The 18455-nt window shown below is 40.4% G+C and overlaps 3 protein-coding genes across 10 annotated transcripts in view; 1 reads left to right on the top strand and 2 right to left on the bottom strand.

The window, feature by feature from the left end:
- Window positions 1–461: 461 nt before the first annotated feature.
- On the top strand, window positions 462–9913 carry pdk4 (pyruvate dehydrogenase kinase, isozyme 4). 3 transcript variants are annotated; one of them, XM_020614251.1, is made up of 12 exons: window positions 474–851; window positions 1813–1954; window positions 2872–2943; window positions 3861–4045; window positions 4432–4521; window positions 4856–4933; window positions 5563–5639; window positions 5720–5818; window positions 6099–6212; window positions 6493–6606; window positions 6859–6979; window positions 8784–9913. In XM_020614251.1, exons 1-12 carry the CDS (start codon window positions 734–736, stop codon window positions 8918–8920), a joined length of 1347 nt encoding a protein of 448 aa, XP_020469907.1. In that variant the 5' UTR covers window positions 474–733; the 3' UTR covers window positions 8921–9913. The 3 variants fall into 3 exon arrangements, with proteins under 3 accessions (XP_020469908.1, XP_020469907.1, XP_020469906.1); XM_020614250.1 differs by having other exon boundaries at window positions 6859–6983; XM_020614252.1 differs by lacking the exons at window positions 4856–4933; window positions 5563–5639; window positions 5720–5818; ... (2 more) ...; window positions 6859–6979; window positions 8784–9913 and having other exon boundaries at window positions 462–851; window positions 3861–4071; window positions 4432–4515.
- A 1038-nt stretch (window positions 9914–10951) lies between these two features.
- On the bottom strand, window positions 10952–14418 carry asb4 (ankyrin repeat and SOCS box containing 4). Its single transcript, XM_020614230.1, has 6 exons — window positions 14241–14418; window positions 13514–13813; window positions 13172–13414; window positions 12862–13109; window positions 12615–12728; window positions 10952–12389 (listed from the first exon to the last, which is right to left on the bottom strand). The coding sequence occupies exons 1-6, from the start codon at window positions 14416–14418 to the stop codon at window positions 12201–12203; spliced, it is 1272 nt and encodes a 423-aa protein (XP_020469886.1). The 3' UTR covers window positions 10952–12200.
- Window positions 14419–15074: 656 nt separating this feature from the next.
- The window catches only part of ppp1r9a (protein phosphatase 1, regulatory subunit 9A), a 50356-nt gene continuing 46975 nt past the window's right edge, over window positions 15075–18455 (bottom strand). For all 6 annotated transcript variants that reach the window (XM_020614134.1, XM_020614136.1, XM_020614137.1 and 3 more), the window contains one exon: window positions 15075–17621. In XM_020614134.1, coding sequence (XP_020469790.1) covers window positions 17478–17621 — 144 coding nt within the window. In that variant the 3' untranslated portion in view covers window positions 15075–17477. The remainder of the gene's footprint in view (window positions 17622–18455) is intronic.

Genomic DNA, 18455 nt, shown 5'->3' with positions numbered 1-18455 from the left:
CTAGGTATAAGCAAATTGATATTGGATTAGCATTTGTTGGATATGTGTAAAATTATGTGTGTTGACATATCAACTGTCTTTACATGCTTGAAAGAATAAATCAAATCAAAAAATCTAAATAACCACAAAGAGGCACAAAAACAATACAAAACATGCTAAACAAATAAGATATTATGATTGGAAACAGGCTGCTGTGTTGTTAATCTGGGTTTCTTCCAGTCTGGGGCTTTCACCCAATGTGGGAGGAGTGGGTGGCCTTCTATGTGTTTGTGCCCAGGGGCCCATTGTCTCATAATCCGTCCACGAATAAGACATTTACAACTGTGGTCCAACTATGAAGTAGGACTATTTCAAGTAGCAGCGCGATTCCTATGTGCTTCCGAGACGCTTGATAAATATGGGCTCAAAAACCACTACGGTTCAGTGCCATGATCTCTCCCTATTAAGTTTCCCTTAAATTTGCTCTTAACTGACGGATCGGAAGTTACGAATTGAAAGTAAACATCTGTGTTGGAAATTGCATTTGGAGGTCATACACCAGTGCACAAAGATGCGAGGAAACTGCTAGAGAAAAGCAGCAATGGGGACCTTGTAGCCATACGCTTTAAATATGTTGATTTAAAAAAGGGATTCTTGCAAACCAGAAGTCGATCAACTGGAGCGGGATGAGGAAAGAAAGAACAGCTCGTCCCTGATACCCGGACTGTTACGGGGTCTGTGAAGGAGACGGAAAATGAAGTTCGCTCGGTTATTAATGAAAAGCGTCCCCGTAGCTCTTATACCGAAACAAGTGGAGAGGTTTTCCAAGTTTTCCCCTTCTCCTTTGTCCATGAAGCAGTTCATTGACTTTGGTAAGTGTTACTAATGTCGCTGGTAGCGCAGTTGTTTTTCCACACTCACATTGCACAACTCCTGTTATTCAGTTTGTGTTACAGCTGACTTGGCAGTAACGTTATACGGCTCATGCACAGACAACAGACAACAGACAACAGCAGCGATGCTGGACAAATACACACGCTCAGGTTTCACTGGAGACGCTGATGCTTTTCTTACTAGATCTAAAATTGCCATTTGGCTTCGGTGTCTAACAAAATGTTTGATTTGATTTGATTTATTCTTTCAAGCATGTAAAGACAGTTGATATGTCGACACACATAATTTTACACATATCCAACAAATGCTAATCCAATATCAATTTGCTTATACCTAGTATCTAATTAATCATTAAGCCTGTTCTTGCATATATCTTGATTGACACATACCTTTATATTTATGTTTAAACTCGTCAATTCTATTACTATTTTTTATGTCCACACTTAAATTATTCCATAGTTTTATCCCACTTATGGAAATACAGAATCTTTTTTTGGTTGTACGTATAGCATGAATTTTATAATTTAACTGACCCCTTAAATTGTATCCCCCTTCCCTTTCATTAAATAACTTTTGAATTCCACCAGGTAATAAATTGTTCCTGGCTTTATACATAAACCCAGCAGTCTTATATCCCACTAAATCAAAACGTTTTAACAATTTAGACTGTATGAAAGCTGTATGAATGTTGCAATGACAGACAGAAGAAACAACAAACCGGTGCTGTTGACCTCCATGTTACTGCTAACTCAGCAGAATAAAGGATATTTTTATCCTGATTTCCCTTTTTATTTGCACAGCAGATTCAGGCAAAGAAAAACCTTTTATACAGATAATCCTCGGTAGATCTCCTCTAAACGTTCATTTAACCTGATGGGGTGAAAGTTGAATGCTTGTTCAGTCATTTGTCCCCTGTCTGTGTCCCTCATGTGGCTGCAGGCTCAGCCAATGCATGTGAGAAGACCTCCTTTGTGTTCCTGCGCCAGGAGCTTCCTGTCCGACTGGCCAACATCATGAAGGAGATTGATTTACTCCCAGATAAGCTCCTCAGCACTCCATCTCTAAAGCTCCTCACTAGCTGGTAGGATCTCTTCACTCGACTACATCTCTTTCTATGGGATCCGTTGTCTTCCTCCACCTCTGAGCATTCTGTATGCATATGCCTCCTTTATGAAAGCAGCATGCCACATGCTTATCTGATGGGATGACAGCATTGCTGCTAATGCTGTCTCTCACCCAGTCGACCCTCTGTGCACCTACTACACCTACATGCTTTATGCTCTGTATTTGAATTAGATAAGGCCAAGGCAAGCCCCACAGCCCCTGTTTCATATTGGCATATATTTTTACACACAGGCCTTTATTAAATTATGTATATGCTTCTATTTACATCTATGTTTGGTGTGCAAGTCACACGAAGACATGTGGACAATAAAGGTCATTCCCCACGCCCATTTTTTTTCAAGAGTCACAGCAGTGTCTATATTTGGCTGTCTACCTCTTACACTGAAAGCTGTTCCCTACTAGTAACTAAGAGACTTTCTCTCTCACTTATTAATGTTGTTGATGAAGGGAGAGAGGTGACACATTGATGTTTCCTGGCAAGCCTGTGAAAATATAAGTTGTATCATAGTCTACTTCAAGATCTGTTTGCATGGCGGGACTTAATCCCAGACCACGAGCTGAAGGTCAGCTGAGGGACAAATTCATGAGGTAGAACACAAAGCCACAGCACTGTTCACCTTCCACATGGTTTTCTACAATGATACAACAAGACAGAGAGAGTGTGACTCAGTGAGCTCAGCACTGATGACTTTTTTTATCAGCTGTTGAACTGGTTATTTTAAGAAAGTCTAGTATACAACACACACATAATAATCAACAGATAGGTCTTTTTGTTTATCAGTAGAGCTTTTTTCATTCTGAGATGTAGTAAATTCACCAGAGCTGAATGTGCCTGTGCCTTCTTTTAAAATCTATCCTTTTTTTCTCTGTCAGGTATTCACAGAGTTTGTTGGAGCTTGTAGACTTTTTAGAAAGAGATCCAGATGATAAAGCTGTCCTTACAAAGTAAGTAACACTCTCCACCTTGCATGTATTTCCTGTGTAGACGTTTCAAATGCCCTTATCTCGTTCTGTTTCTGTTACCAATCCAGTTCGGTAATTGTCCACCCAGTAACAATCCAACCGTTCTGTAATTATTTGTTAACAGCTTGTTTTCAACCTCACACTGCTGACTTCAGATCACTCCAGTGTGTGTCATGGAAACAGCTGTGGTCGCAGCTTTCATGCCTACATACCTTGTTGTAGAGCCGCTGTCAGACTCAGAGGTAGAAGATGAAGGTGTCCATTAGGTTAATGCACTGTTGCTTCACTGAAATCCCACGGTCTACCACAAAGAGGAACTGTTCTTGTAGTTCAGTTGCAGCAATAATTCCTTTTAATTTGGAGTTATTAAGACTAATTAATCTTGTTTATTCAGCACCTATTTCAATATTTGCTACCTGGGTGTAGAACTCGTTTTCCTGCTTTGAATTGCAGATTAAAGTATTATAAATGGAACTTTAGTGGTGACAGCACTTATTACCAATGGATTTGAATTAGCTCCAGGCTACTGTAAAAAAAAAAGAAAGTAGAAAATGATATGAGCATTCTTTTTCTTGTCAGAATACATTTTTGAGAGTTATGAAAATAAGGGAATGCCTGAATGCACTGACTGATGACCAGATGTTTTGTAACCTATTCTAGTACATCAAAATTTGCTGGGATCAACTATGATTCTATTGCTATATATGAGGTATTGGTATATACTTAGAGAGCTATTGTTGCAACACCTTGATGAAAATCACATGGAGGTTCTAGCTTGAATTCCTCTTTTAGTATAATAGGATAGAAATCAGATCAGTAACATGACATATGCTCATGTAGATGTGTAGACTTCCTGTTTTGCCCTCACCATCATACACCCATCATGTCTTTGCTCTCAGCTTTACTCAGACTTTGGTAAACATTCGTAACCGACACAACAACGTCGTGCCTACCATGGCCCAGGGTGTGGTGGAGTACAAGGAGGCCTTTGGCGTGGACCCTGTCACCAACCAGAACGTTCAGTACTTCCTGGACCGCTTCTACATGAGCCGCATCTCCACACGCATGCTCATGAACCAGCACAGTCAGTATAGCACTTGGTGATTGGCTGTGAGTTAATCAGCACAGTTGCTAACACTCACAGCGCATGTCATTAAATTGCACTTGATATGCCCAAAGAAAAGGGCTCTGATATCTGAGGCATGTAACATTACAAAAGTGCCAACACCTGGCCTGCCTCATTAGATTTACAGCAGTGCAGCGCTCACATTTTATTGCCAGCAGAACACAAGTGTAGTGTACAGTACAACTGTGTCAACTGTAAGTGTTCATCCTGTGTTTACATTTCCTACTGCAAAGAACTCATTGACCATTATATGCATCTTATGCTTTACTAAATATTGCACCATGTATTGCGTCTATACAGCTGTTTTTTGAGTCACACACAGTGTTTGTTGTTCTGCCCTGTAGCATTAATTTTTAATGGAAGTGTGAACCCAGCCCATCCCAAACATATTGGCAGCATTGACCCCAGCTGTGACGTTGTGGAGGTAGTAAAAGGTAAATTATCCGTTGCTTCAATGCCACTGTCTGTATGCACGTACATACACACGCACAGGATGTGTTATTTATTTTCATTCACTGTCGGCCACAAATGGAATACATGACCATTTGACCTTTTACAAAGTATTATTTTAAATTTCTAGAGTCAGTAAACAGCAGGAAGTGAAAGCGTGTTAGGATGTGTACAGCTGTAATAGACCAGCTATTGACTGTTGTGTTAACTGGTTCACTAAAACATGGAAAACGTTGTGTTCCTCATTCAGCTTGTCATTTTTTATGCTAAAAAGTAACCAACTGAACAGAGGTTTTAACTTTTTGTTTTGTATCACAGATGCCTATGAGACTTCAAAGGTGCTTTGTGAGCAGTATTACCTGACCTCTCCTGATATGGAGATCACAGAATTCAATTGTAAGTCTTAAAAAAACAACCAGAATGTTTGCAGATATTTTTAATTTGTGTGCACACACTGTCGACTGTTACTCTTGCCTGTACTGTATCTTTCTTGTTTCACCTGGATATTTTCTGCTGTAGAAGTGTGTATGTGAGGATGCTGTAGGTTTACTGGTGCTTTTCAGAAATTTAGCCACTAAGATGAATCTTTGTTGATTTAAGTGTGTCTGTTTTCTGTCAGCTGGGCCTGCCAAGAGCCAGAGTCTGCGTTAGACATTCCGTCCTCAATTACAGATCAAGCAACAGCCTAAACATTAAATAGAAGTGTAATGATTGTTTTTATTAGATGGTTTCCTTATTTCCATTGCAGTACATCAATCAGAACATGTACCAGTGCTTTAAATATTAACTTTACATACTTGGCCAGCATGTTCTTGGCAGCTCGAGACAATATAAATCAAAATGATGTATGATGTTTTTATGTCTTCTTCGTTGCTTAATTTCGCAAGAGTGGCTTGACTCTTTTTTCAACTGATGTTGTCTCGGGCCAGAGTTAATGTGTACTTGTATAACACCCAGTTGTTTATAAGGCCTTACAGCTGCATATTCAAGTATCTTTTTCATTGTATGATGTTATTGTTTTACAGCCAAAAACCCTGGCCAGCCCCTACATATTGTCTATGTGCCATCCCACCTTTACCATATGCTGTTTGAGCTCTTCAAGGTACGGTGCCTAACACACCTGACAATCACCTGAACTAATTTTCACTCATTATGTAATACACTTTGTCTGTTCTTTGTCAGAACGCCATGAGAGCTACAGTGGAGACCCATGAAATGAGTGCAACGGTGCCCCCGATCAAAGTGCGAGTTTCGCTGGGCACTGAGGACCTCACTATTAAGGTATAAGAAAACACAAAGAGTTCGAAAACAGACCACAACTGATGTCCTGAAAGCACACCGCTGTTCTTTGTACTGATAAAGTAGTACGTGTTGTAGTGCCACTCACTACACAAATACATATTGTACCATCAACCGTTCTGAACATTCTTAACTCAGCAGGTACTGTTAATAAAACTAACCCTGATGACTTAATACTTGATAAAAAAGATAATGGGTTCACTGGGCTTGAACCTGCTGGCAGAACAATAAGGGGACTCACATACCTCTCCCTTATTTTTAGATGTCTGACAGAGGAGGTGGAGTGCCTCTGAGGAAGATTGAACGTCTCTTCAGCTACATGTACTCCACAGCCCCCAGTCCAGTCCACGCAGACAACTCTCGTAATGCCCCACTGGTGAGGCCAAAACCTTATTATTTGTAAGTCATCTATGTTGATGATCGTCTTGCTACAAGGCTACAGGCTTGTGTTTACATTTTAAACATGAGATGTAGTTCAGTAAAATCTCACTGTGCTGCTTCAAAGTGGGATTAAAAGTAAAGATGTTATTCTCACTGTGCTAAACATAGACTCTTACAAAGCAGCATGATTTGTTTATTACAAAGTGCAGTGCAGTCAGCAGCATTTCACTTGATTAAATTGTAACCATAAGAGAAACTTTCTCTTCTTCTCACAGGCTGGTTTTGGTTATGGCCTGCCCATTTCCCGCTTGTATGCCAAGTATTTCCAGGGAGACCTGCAGCTCTACTCTATGGAGGGCTATGGCACCTCAGCTGTCATATACTTGAAGGTGGGAGCAGCACTACCCCCACACACAGTGTCAGAAATAACTGAAAGCACAGTAGGTGTAAAGTTCACAGGCAGGTGCAAGTCTACACTTGCTGGATTAACTGAGTAGAGGCAGGTTAGAGTAACTGTTGTGCAGCTGACGTGTGTTGTGTTATAAGTTATGACTCAACACATGTTCCATGTTAGATAACATGCACGTGTCTGTGTCATGTGTATCCAAATTAATAAGTTCCCTTCTGTACTGTATGTCCAGGCATTGTCCTCAGAGTCAGTGGAGAGACTTCCTGTTTTCAACAAGTCGGCCTTAAGGCATTACCAGACCAGCACAGAGGCTGATGACTGGTGTATGCCCAGCAAGGACCCAAAGAAACTGGGCAAGTACGAGAGAACCAGCGAAGGGATGACGTTTAGGATACTATAAAGTGTTTGAAGAGAAGAATATTAAGAGGAAGAGGGGCCATGTTGGAAGAATTTGATAAAATTATACTGTAAGAGGAAATGGCTCCAAATGCTTTCAGCATGTTACTGGACCTGGACTTGTGTTCGTGGAATTAGGATTTTCCTCTCATTCAAACCTAGAAAGAGAAAATTGCTCATTGTTGGTGTCAAGAATCAGATAAATACAGTGAAATCGCTGAGCAGAAGTATTATAACCAGCCTCTAGGGAATTTAACACAAGCTCAACACTTTCAATTAAATTATATGACAATTACAGGCTGCTAATGATAATGGAACAAGTCAAGTATTAATCTGCTTTTGCCTCACGCATTACAGATTCTTCAGGTGTTTAGTTAGAATAATAACACAGTTATGGTGTGAAACAACACATCCTGTTTTTTTTGTTTGTTTTTTTCAAAATTATATCACAATACAATGACCTGCAAATGGTCTTTGATAAATTTTCTGGGTTGTATTAAATTTGTGGGTATATCTGTGCTGTTGCATTTGCATTACGTACACTGATCAGCCATAACATTATGACCACCTACCTAATAATGTGTAGGTCCCCCTTTTGCCACCAAAATAGCTCTGACCTGTCAAGGCCTGGACTCCACAGAGCTCTGAAGGTGTCCTCTGGTATCTAGCACCAAAATGTCAGGTGCAGATCCTTTAAGCCCTGTCAGCTGTGAGGTGGGGCCCCCATGGATCAGACTTGTTTGCCCAGTACATCCCACAGATGATCAATTGGACTGAAATCTGGGGAAATTGGAGGTGAAGTCAACTGTCATTGTTGTCCTTCTCAAACCATTCCTGAACCATTTTTGCAGTGTGGTAGGGAGCATTGTCCTGAAAGAGGCCACCGCCATTAGGGGTGTTGTTGCTGAAACAATGTTTAGGTAGGTGCTACATGTCAAAGTAACATCCACATGAATAGCAGAACCCAAGGCTTTCCAGCAGAACATTGTACAAAGTATCACACTGCCTCTGCTCCTTTCTGTCATAGTCAGCATTGTTTTGAAGCAGTCTGTGCTACAGTAGTTCTTCTGTGGAATTGGACTAGACAGGCTAACCTTTGCTTCCGAAATGCATCAGTGAGCCTCGGTCGCCCGTGACCCCATTGCTGGTTCACTGTTTGTCCTTCTTTAGACACTGTTGGTAGGTACTGACCACTGCAGACTGGGAACACCCAACAAGACCTATGGGTTGTCAAAGTCACTCAGGTCCTTACAGTTGTGTGTTTTTCATGCTCCTGATACATCAACTTTGAGGACTGAATGTTCACGTGCTGCCTAATATACCCAACACACTGACAGGTGCCACTGTAACAGTCAGTGTTATCCACTTCACCAGCCAGTGGTCATAATGTTATGACTGATTAGTGTATATACTGTATTTTTCAAAGTGCACAACAGGTTGTGTTAATGTTACATATCAGGTTAGTCCATGTAATGACCATGGGGGGATGGGATCAAAGTCCTGGGTCTTGTCTATGAGGGCAGCTGGAATCAGAAAGAAACGGTTCCTATGCAAAGTAGCTTCGGTCTAGATGGACCACAGTGTCTTACCTGAGAGAGGGTTTTCAAAAAGTTTGTGTCTGAGGTGGGAGCGGTCGGCCACAATCTCTCCTGCTTCCTTTAGGGTCTTGGAGTCGTGCAGGTTCTGGTGCGATGGCATATTGCAGTCAGTCACTCTTAGCAGAGTGAATGATACGCTGCAGTCTGCTTTTTTTCTTGACAGTGGAGGCAGCATACCGGATGGTGATGGAACAGGTGAGGACAGACTCAGTGATGGCAGTGTTATGGCTGATCGGTGTACGTATTCGTGCCATGAAAAATCCAGCCAAAGTCCATTCAGAATGGGAACGTGTTCAGTGACTCCAGCAGAAACATGAAGGGAACAAAGCCTGTTCCTCCCATCTGCTCTCATACCAGTGGAACATTTCAGAAACACTACTGTACAAGTTTTAATTTTATGTGCTGTAAAATGATAAGGCTTCAAATGATCTTCGCTTCACAGTAGAGTCTTTTGTGCCATTTTAAGTCTTTTAGCTTATCCGGTTGCCATGTGAACAAAGTTAGATCCTTTCAACAAAGCATTATGAATGTCAGTAAACTACCTACCTTGCACCTGATCATAGAACCCGTGGAAGCTGAGGTTAGTTTTAAAGCTGAGTTATTGAATATTGAGAAAATATATAGAGCCATGTATGATGGAAGAGGAACTGTTAAAGTACTACAGCATATTTGAATGAAATATCTATGGATGAACTATGAATAATTGACATCTAAATGCAATAAGTGCCAGGTTAACCTTGACTTTCACAATAATTTTCCTGTGTTGAAAGTGGTGTGAAGTTATTGAAGAAACAGGAAATCATACTTTAAAGCTTCGCCCAAGAACGTATAGTATTTTGGAAGAGTAACTGTCTAGAAATTCAGTTTATCTCTGCATGTCAAAGGTAATTTGACCCCATGTGTTTTGTAATGATGCATGTGTTCTGTTTAAAGTAGTTTAGAGGGTTTGAAGGACTGTGTGAAATGGTAAATGTACTGCAGAAAAGTGTACTTGCTGACATGCTTTTTGTTATGTAACACAGGTGCCCAGACAATGCAACGTATGACCTTACCTTTCATACACAGTACTTCTCATTCAGCCTTTAGAATCTCTTTGAGAAATTTAAAAATATGATCTCATTCTCTTATTCTAGATTAAATGATATATGACCTGATAGACACGTTTTGGTCGCTTTTTATCCTGTGCGCTCTCAGCAGCCACTTGTTACTGTACTGAAGTTGTGGTTCACCACTACAATAACAAGTGAATGCAGAAAATAAAATCTCATGACACTTCTTAATTTCTTTGCTTTTCCTTTTTTCTTACAGCATTTATAGTTACTTACTGTTAATGTGCGCTAGTATCTCGCTAGCACTAGTACAAATTCATTTATGCAATATGAAAGAATTCAGGATTATTTAAAAGAAAATAATAATCATACTAAATTAAGACCAGGAAGCTTTGTAATAAAACATCAAGCAGTTGCTGCTCTCTCTGTAACATGTGGAAGTTGTCCCTCTCAGTGCTTTTGGTAGGAAACTTTGTTCGTCAGTCACTGTCCTAGAGACAGTCCATTGGCTTTTTGTGGCAAACTGCCAGTAAGCGCTGAGAATAGGCTGGCATTCTCTGTTTTATCCCCTCATTAGTGTGCCCACATGCCACACTCTATTCTGTTTCTCTCTCTCTCTCTCTGTCTGTCAGTTCTATATTTCAGTTTATTGAGGCTTTATTGGCATGACAACAATATAAGCACAGCATTATGTAAGCTCATTCTCAAAGGTAGCAGTACAAATAGTAAAAATAAGATCACTGCAATGTCAGAATCACAACAACAGTCAGTGCCTTTTCCATTCTTATAGCACATTTCTTTGTGTCTCCCTGGCTTATGTTAAGAGCACAGAGAGTCAGGTCTAACCATTAATGTTGTAACTACAGTGCACTTCTCTGTGTTGCACCTGCTGGGCCACTAGCCTTGAACATAGAGTTATCTTCTCTTAGCATTCTTTTATGTACAAATGTGCACATGTGACATGGCACGGGTGTGTTTAATAGAGCTATACAAAAATATAGGAATAGTATGGAAGGTTGAAAATCAACATTACCATTGACATATGTTTATTTATTAGACTGAAGTCATGCTGTCAAACTGATGTGACAGTAGGACTACAAAGTTACAGTGTCACTTTCCTTTGGGATTTAATTCCTTTGTATGAAAAGATATGACACTGTATTTGAAACAACAAAACCTCCAAATTCTGGAATTATGAATGTGGAAACTGGAGATATTTACACTAAGGCTTCCTTTGAAATGTTCACTTGAAAATAACTATTTTCTAATTTGTCTAAGACCACCAGTTTTCACACAGAGACACACTGAAAATCATTTTGCCATTAGTGTGTGTGTGCTGTATGACTGGAAAAGAAGACAAAGTCCTTCCTTCTCTCCCAGTGTTCCAATAGACTGAACACACATCATTGGAGCACATGTTTCGAAGTTGGGTTAATTAACACCGGTCACACTTCCTACAGAATTAAAGGTAAAGCTGAGACTTTTCAGGATAGTTTTTTGCCTTTCCAGGTAAGAACCAAGTGGGTATAGTTCTATTTCTTGTATATTTCTGGCTGAGGTGTTCAGAAAATGGACCCTGAATGTAGCTTCACATGCAGTTCAATTGGAAACACAAGCACTTGTTGTGGAGTGCTTTGTCAAGTGTTTGTTCTGCAAACAGTGGAGTAACACAACAGCATGAGCCCGAGGGTGAGCATTAAGGGTGGTTTTGGATCTTCTAGCATATGACTCAGCACTAGAATAGAGAGACCAGCTGGTCAGTACCCCACAGATGTAATATCAATGCAAAAAAGGAAAAAAATGTTTAGTGAAAGACACTTCGGTGAGACCTATAAGGTGAAAGACATAGATAGATAGATAAAGGACATTATTAATGGGATAGTGGCTCCTTGGGGCCCAGCACACAAATACTGTCACTGGTCAGGCATCATACATTGTTGTTATAATTAGCCATTATAATTAGTCATTTTCATCAATAAACTGCCATTTTCTCACCTGTCCCTCCAACCTCTGTGTATTTTTAAACACTCAACAGATTATTAACTTGTGATAATAATTTGATAGTCCGGTGACCTGTCCAGGGTGTACCCCGCCTCTTGTCCAATGTCAGCTGGGATTGGCTCCAGCTCCCTTGTAACTGTCTTCAGGATAAGCAGCATAGATAGTGGATAATATTTTGGGTGGTGTCATCTGGTGGTGTCCAACCTCAAACCATCTCCATATATCTGTTTTATAGTAAGTTGTGATTGGGGTGTCACTCCAGCAAGGGCAGGGTGCATAGTGTCTCCAGTACTGCCAAACAGTAAAAAGAGATTTCTGAAATTCCAGTCAAAACTCTCTGGGAATGGTCCAGATGGGAAAAATATAAAAAGTGCACTGCCTAATGACAGCTCCAGCTAGCAGTGTTTTTACTTCCTGGAGTCTGCAGGCAGGCACAGTGTTGAATGTTACCAGTTTTCTCTATTAAAATCATCAGTTGGTAAAGAAGCATCTCATCCAGTAATCAAAGTTTATGAACAAAGCTGTCTCCATCAGTACAATATCCCCTCAGGCTCCAGTAATAAATATTTCTTCATGGGAGGTGGTAAAGGCAGCTGTGCTACACCTCTGTGACAAAAGCCCCCCAGGCTGACTCTGATGGCACATCTGGTCAGGTGAAGCAGGCTGCGAGGAATGTTGGTGCAAACGGCAAACACAGAGTCATAGAAGTCTTTATGCCGCTGAGAAAACAAGAAGAATGATGTTGCTGTGCATTTTGTTATCCATGCCACTTTGTAATTTCTAGGTTAATGAGCATTTTTGTCTAGGTTTTAATGATTGTGTATATTGTAGTTCATTAAAAAATCCCTCTTTTAAAACTGAACAATATTTATTTATTTACAGCTTCTTAGTCCTTGGTCTATGGTTTTTCATGCTATCCTTGTAGAGTATTTTTATTTTACTACCTTGTAGCAGTCATCAGGAATGGCAGTTCTCCATTTCTTTGTGGGCTTTAAATGTTCATAAGAGTTGACCATGATTTCTATTACTCTGGGGTAATCATGACAGGCCTGCAACACCTGCACAAAACAACACATAACCTGATATTGTACAGCACAGGAATCCTTCAAGGGCCTTCTGTTATCAACACAGTGAAATTTGTCTTAAATTCTCTTGGGTTAAATATCACATGATCAGTCTGCATGTCTGTACCTTGTGGAACTGTGGTGGGTAGATCCGTGCTGCATTATAGTTGAGCAGCAGCTGACAGCAGAGCTCAGGTATGGCCATAGGCCTAACATCGATCACTTTAAGGAGATACTGAATGGGGGCACAGCCATTGATGTCCATGGCGCGTGTATCTGCCCCGGCCTCCACCAGCATCTGCATCAAGATGTGATCACAGTTCCAGGCGGCCTTGTGAAGGGCTGTTTTATAGTCTTCTTCTTGGAGGTTGGGATCTAGAACAAAAGGGAACTATGAGTAACAACTCTTGTACAGTCAGTGATTCAAAAGCGCTCACCTGCTTTGTGGTCCAGCAGAAGGCGACAAACAAGATGGTGGTCTTCGTGGTAGATTTGCTCTTTGCTGTCAAAAGCCCAGAAGGCTGCAGTCATCAGAGGAGTCTCATGGAAAGAGTTGACTGCATCGATAGATGCTCCATGGGCTAAATATAGAGTCACTAGCTCCGGAACACCAAATCTGGCTGCTGTGTGTAATGGCGTCTCCTCATCACTACTGTGGCTGGGCATGTTGACGTTTGCACCTACATGGGACAAAAGCTGGAATGAATGTTTAATGGTTTAAACAGTGTCTATATTTGGCCTTTCACCTATTCTCCATCCATGTATCGTTGCCTCCTGACCTTTGAGGATAAGTTGCTTGGCACAGTGCACAGACTCCTTGGTGATGCAGTAGTGCAGTGGCGTGTGTCCGCTCAGTGACAGGCTATTGATCTTTGCCCCGTAATCCAAAAGCAAGGACACACAGTCGCTGTTAGAGACCTCACAAGCCACATGCAGTGGTGTCTTCCCATTTGGCATCCGATTGATGGCTGCACCTTCCTGAAGAAGCACCAGTGCTGTTTCCACAGCGTTGTACATTACACATATATGAATACCCATTGCCCAGGAATTCTCTAGTTTGTAGCCTGGTAGCCAATATCCTATAGCAGATCAGAGAACCAAGACTTGAACAGAAATAGTAAAGGCCAAAGATGCTGATAATGTCTGATTTACAGTTCATAATGTTTTAAAGACTTCACTGACATTGGAAACAAGATAAATAATGGCTCAGGATACTGTATCATATTATTGTAATTCACCTGTTGAAAACAATGTTTCTTGTTATTCTAAGGCTCATACTTAGGATCAATGTGAGTTTAGCACCACCTAGTGACTTAACTACTGAACTAGTCCCACAACTATGATACTCACAGAGTATTGACAATATTCTGCATTTTTATTAACAAATACTTTTTCTCCATAACTTGTATTTTACTGTGAACACTCATATCATTTGGTTGCTCATGATTACTTATCCTTCTAGGCCAAAACACTCTGTATAGTATCTCACATGACTTCCTGTCTTACCTTGCTTGTATGAGGCTAGGACCATGCTGGGGTCCTCCACCTCCAGAACAGTGTCAATGTCTAGTTTGCCAGTGTGCAGAATCTGCTGGACCTCCTGGGCATTGTTGGCCTGCAGGGCCTGCAGGAAGCGTCGCTTCAGCTGCTTGACAGCCAGTTGTCTGGGGCTCAACTCCTCCATTACCTCCCTAAGAGACTGGCCTCAAACTGCCAAAACAGCCAGCTCAGACGCTAGAGTTCTCCTGACAACATGGCAGAGACTGAAAATTAATGCACAAATGATGATAATGACAGAATTAAGCATACCCACACTGGAAGTCCTCCGTGAGTCCAGCCATGGGGGGTGTATGAGGAAGGAATAAGAGGGACAACAAGTGACACGAGGGAGTTGTCAAAAGGAAAAAATAGTCATGGAGTGAATTTAGGCTGAATATAAATAGAAAGCAGAGAGGGAGGGCCTGGATACAGCTGACTGCTTCTGGTTTAAGGCCTGCAACTCTGCTGAGAGGTCCACTGAGAGAAAGGCATCGTGCATGACGGTGGTACAACAAGGGTTTTAGAGAGGAAGCTGGCTGTTGTCTTTTATTTTATTCTGTTCTATTATATCATGACTGAACTGGATCCATACTTGTTAGATTTTTAAGTGGAACCTAACTTTTAGTTTTACAACACAAAGTCTAGACAAATAAAAAGAAAAACCTAGTAAACAGTCAGTTGGGATGCATGCAGATTCTGTCTCTGGCCAACAAATAACTACTTAAAACCATATGTATGAAGTCACACAAAAGGTATTTTAAAAAAGAAATGAAATCAAACCATGGACATGGACTAGTGGCTGCACATTTTATTCAGTGTGACAGGTAGCTGCCCTCTCAAGCTTTTCAGAATGCAAAAAACATGAGAGCAAAGTAATGACAAAAAAAGGAGGAGGAGAAGGATAAACAACTTTTTGTAAAGTGAAAGCATGGCTAGCAGTTTGTGGTTGTCATTTTTTGTTCTCCACATACAGTACAACCCTTCCAGATGTATTTGTATTTTTGCCTGCACCAGGGTCTCATCCATATACTGCTTTCATCATGTCAGTCAAGCACAAAGAAAAGATCAGATTTTCAGCTAAGGTTTGACCTTTGACCCTCTTCAGTTCCCCAACAAACTGCACATACACAATGACACAATTAAAACAAAAAAAAACAAGGTTTCTTTACAGTATATTGCTCTTTTTTTTTTACTATACATAGAAAAGAACCAGAAGAGTGCAGCCTGCTGCCTGGCAGACAAGGTGGGGATTTCACATAAGGGTTAAAGTGAAGACAAAATATTTCATAATACATCATGAGCAGTTTATTGGAGTAGCACTGGTGCAGTACTATGGTTGTATCAAAGGAAAACAAGCACAATGAGAGAGTATTGTAAGCTGTTCTTGCTTTCATTCAACAAACTTTTAATCCTTCTCACTTGATTTAATGACCATAATGTCAGTCACTTTTAATGAGCAGTTTTAATTATGTTTTGGCAAAAGAAGTTAATTATACAATTATGCTGGATAAATTATTAGGCATTAATAATACTCTATTTTTTGTAAGTTATCAAAAACAATAGTTATTTGCTTCATTAAATACAGAAATAAATAAATAACATTCACAGAACGGTGAAACCTGTGTTACTGTGGCATTGCATGGAGGTATTTGTAACCCCAACTATTCCTGTTCTTAGCCTGTACACCAGGCAGGGCCCTTAAGACAAAAGGAAGTCATAACACAAGCTGCCTTCGTTTTTATCACGGTGACTCTGGTGTCTCTAGTTTTACTGTAAACCTATGGAATGATTCCCAGGAATGATTAAAGAAAAAAACACAGGGAACAACATGTCACAATGAGCTTCATATTCCTAAAGCAAGAACTGCATAAAGTACAAACAGAAAATTTAACATAAAAGGTATATTTTTATCTAATAAGCAAATAACTTTTTTTTTTTAGTCTAACTGAACCAGTTTCATAAGAAAGTGAAAACTATATTGCATCTAACCGGTGCAATTTCCAGTCTACCATCAGTAGTATTAGGTGATGTTAAGACTATTTCTGCACCCCCTGCACCTGTTCTTGATCACATAGGTGACCCATCTATATGACAGCATTAGAAATGGATGACTCAGTTTAGTCTACTGTATGTGTTTCAACACACGCACAGAAGCAGGCAGCGTTAAAAAAAAAATTCTACTACTCTAGATTTTCTAAAGTCAGCAGCAGGGTATTATTTTGTTATTAAGATAATATAAAAAGAGGTCAAAAGCAGGTTACAAGCAACATTATGTACATAAGCAAGAAGTTTCATTTTATCATTTGTTTTTGTTTTTATGGTACAGGTTTGGTGAGTTATAAATTCAATGATTACATTGTACCTGAAGTCTCCTTTAGAACCAGTCCACTTAGTACAGTAGGGTCTTGTTGTTGGTCTGTTTCAGTGTTTTAGATGTGAAGAGCACTGGATGAGCCAGCACAGAGATTACATTTACAGTGTTCTTGAAAACAAAGAGTTTGTTTCTCGTAGTGAAACTTCCCGGTTCAGTTCCTTTTGTAAGGTTCCACTGTTGCCTTCTTCAGTAGTCAAAGTCAGCAGCATGAGGACACCCAGTGGTGGGAGATGAATACTGCCTCCTACAGTACATTCCACCACACAGGCCTGGCCTGTATGTGCTTCAAAGTGATGGAGAAATCCCACTGCTCTATATGTCTGAACGGGATTTACATAAGTCTATCAAAATGGCACAACAAACATATTAGGATCTGCACATATCACTGTATATGTACATGGTCATTGTGTCCAACGGTGATGTGATAGGTAACACAAACAGATCTGAGGATGATGTGGGATGAGAATACCTTTTCACATACTCTGGAAATAAATAAATTCAATTTACATACTACAAACAGTAAAAATAAACAGAACTGAAATGTCTAAAAACACAGGACAGGTGTTACGGTGAAGCAAATCTTATCATCAAATTGCTCCATTTTGGTTCAATTTGCTTTTTGAAATAGTCACTCAACAATCTCTTGACATTTGGGGTTGGAGCTGAGAACTATCGAAGTACTGAGTAGACACCCCTCGACCTTCGTTTGTGGGGCCTACTGATGTTCTGTTCCTCACAATGCTACTTGCTGTCATGCTACAGTAAAGCAGGAGGTGATCTAATAGTTGACTTTACTCTGCAGGGCTTTCTTTGCACATCTCTTTCTGCTGCTACTCCAGCTCTTTCTTTCGTAGCTTCTCACGCCGTTTCGCCACCTTCTCGCGGTTCCTTTTGGCCTTCTCCATCAGAACTTTAAGGTCTTTGATCTTTTTCTTGATAAGGGCACGTTCCTGTGAAGAAGTGACTCCAAGGGCCTGAAACAAAGGCAGGTGCATAAGCATCATCTTTTGGTTTATTATTTTATCACCTGCAAGGAAATATATCAAAACCAGTATTGATATTTGAGTTTTAAAAATGTTAATACAGTCAAAGAAAAAATTATTTGAACCCCAGCTGATTTTGTAAGTTTGCCCACTAACAAAGAAATGATCAGTCTACAATTTCAATGGTAGGTTTATGTGAACAGTGAGAGACACAACAATAACAAAAAAATCCAGAAAAATGCATTACAAAAAAGTTATACATTAATTTGCATTTTCATGAATGAAATAAGTATTTGATCCCTTTGCAAAACATGCTTTAGTACTTGGTGGCAAAACCTTTGTTGGCAATCACAGAGGTCAGACGTTTCTTGTAGTTGGCCACAAGGTTTGCACACATCTCAGGGGGGATTTTGACCCACTCCTCTTTGCAGATCCTCTCCAAGTCATTAATGTTTCGTGGCTGATGTTTGGCCACTCGAACCTTCAGCTCCCTCCACAGATTTTCTATGGGATTAAGGTCTGGAGACTGACTAGGCCACTCCATGACCTTAATATGCTTCTTCTTGAGCCAATCCTTTGTTGCCTTGGCCGTGTGTTTTGGATCATTGTCATGCTGGAATACCCAACCACGACCCATTTTCAATGCCCTGACTGAGGGAAGGAGGTTCTCACCCAAGATTTGACGGTACATGGCCCCATCCATCCTCCCTTTGATGCGGTGCAATTGTCCTGTCCCCTTGGCAGAAAAACACCCCCAAAGCATAATGTTTCCACCTCCATATTTGACAGTGGGGACGATGTTTTTGGAGTCATAGGCAGCATTCC

Source organism: Monopterus albus, unplaced genomic scaffold (genome assembly GCF_001952655.1).
Source record: "Monopterus albus unplaced genomic scaffold, M_albus_1.0 scaffold143.1, whole genome shotgun sequence".
Classification (NCBI taxonomy): Eukaryota; Metazoa; Chordata; class Actinopteri; order Synbranchiformes; family Synbranchidae; genus Monopterus; species Monopterus albus.
The sequence above is the reverse complement of the archived record's forward strand: the minus strand, read 5'-3'. Positions and strand labels throughout refer to the sequence as shown.

Coding starts and splice junctions, on each gene's coding strand:
- pdk4 (XM_020614250.1), top strand. CDS start 734: ATGAAGTTCGCTCGGTTATTAATGAAAAGCGTCCCCGTAGCTCTTATA. Junction 1,955..2,871: donor CTAAAGCTCCTCACTAGCTG/GTAGGATCTCTT, acceptor TTTCTCTGTCAG/GTATTCACAGAGTTTGTTGG. Junction 6,607..6,858: donor CAGCTGTCATATACTTGAAG/GTGGGAGCAGCA, acceptor CTGTATGTCCAG/GCATTGTCCTCAGAGTCAGT.
- asb4 (XM_020614230.1), bottom strand. CDS start 14,418: ATGGAGGAGTTGAGCCCCAGACAACTGGCTGTCAAGCAGCTGAAGCGA. Junction 13,814..14,240: donor CCTAGCCTCATACAAGCAAG/GTAAGACAGGAA, acceptor GATCTGCTATAG/GATATTGGCTACCAGGCTAC. Junction 13,110..13,171: donor TCTGCTGGACCACAAAGCAG/GTGAGCGCTTTT, acceptor CTTTTGTTCTAG/ATCCCAACCTCCAAGAAGAA.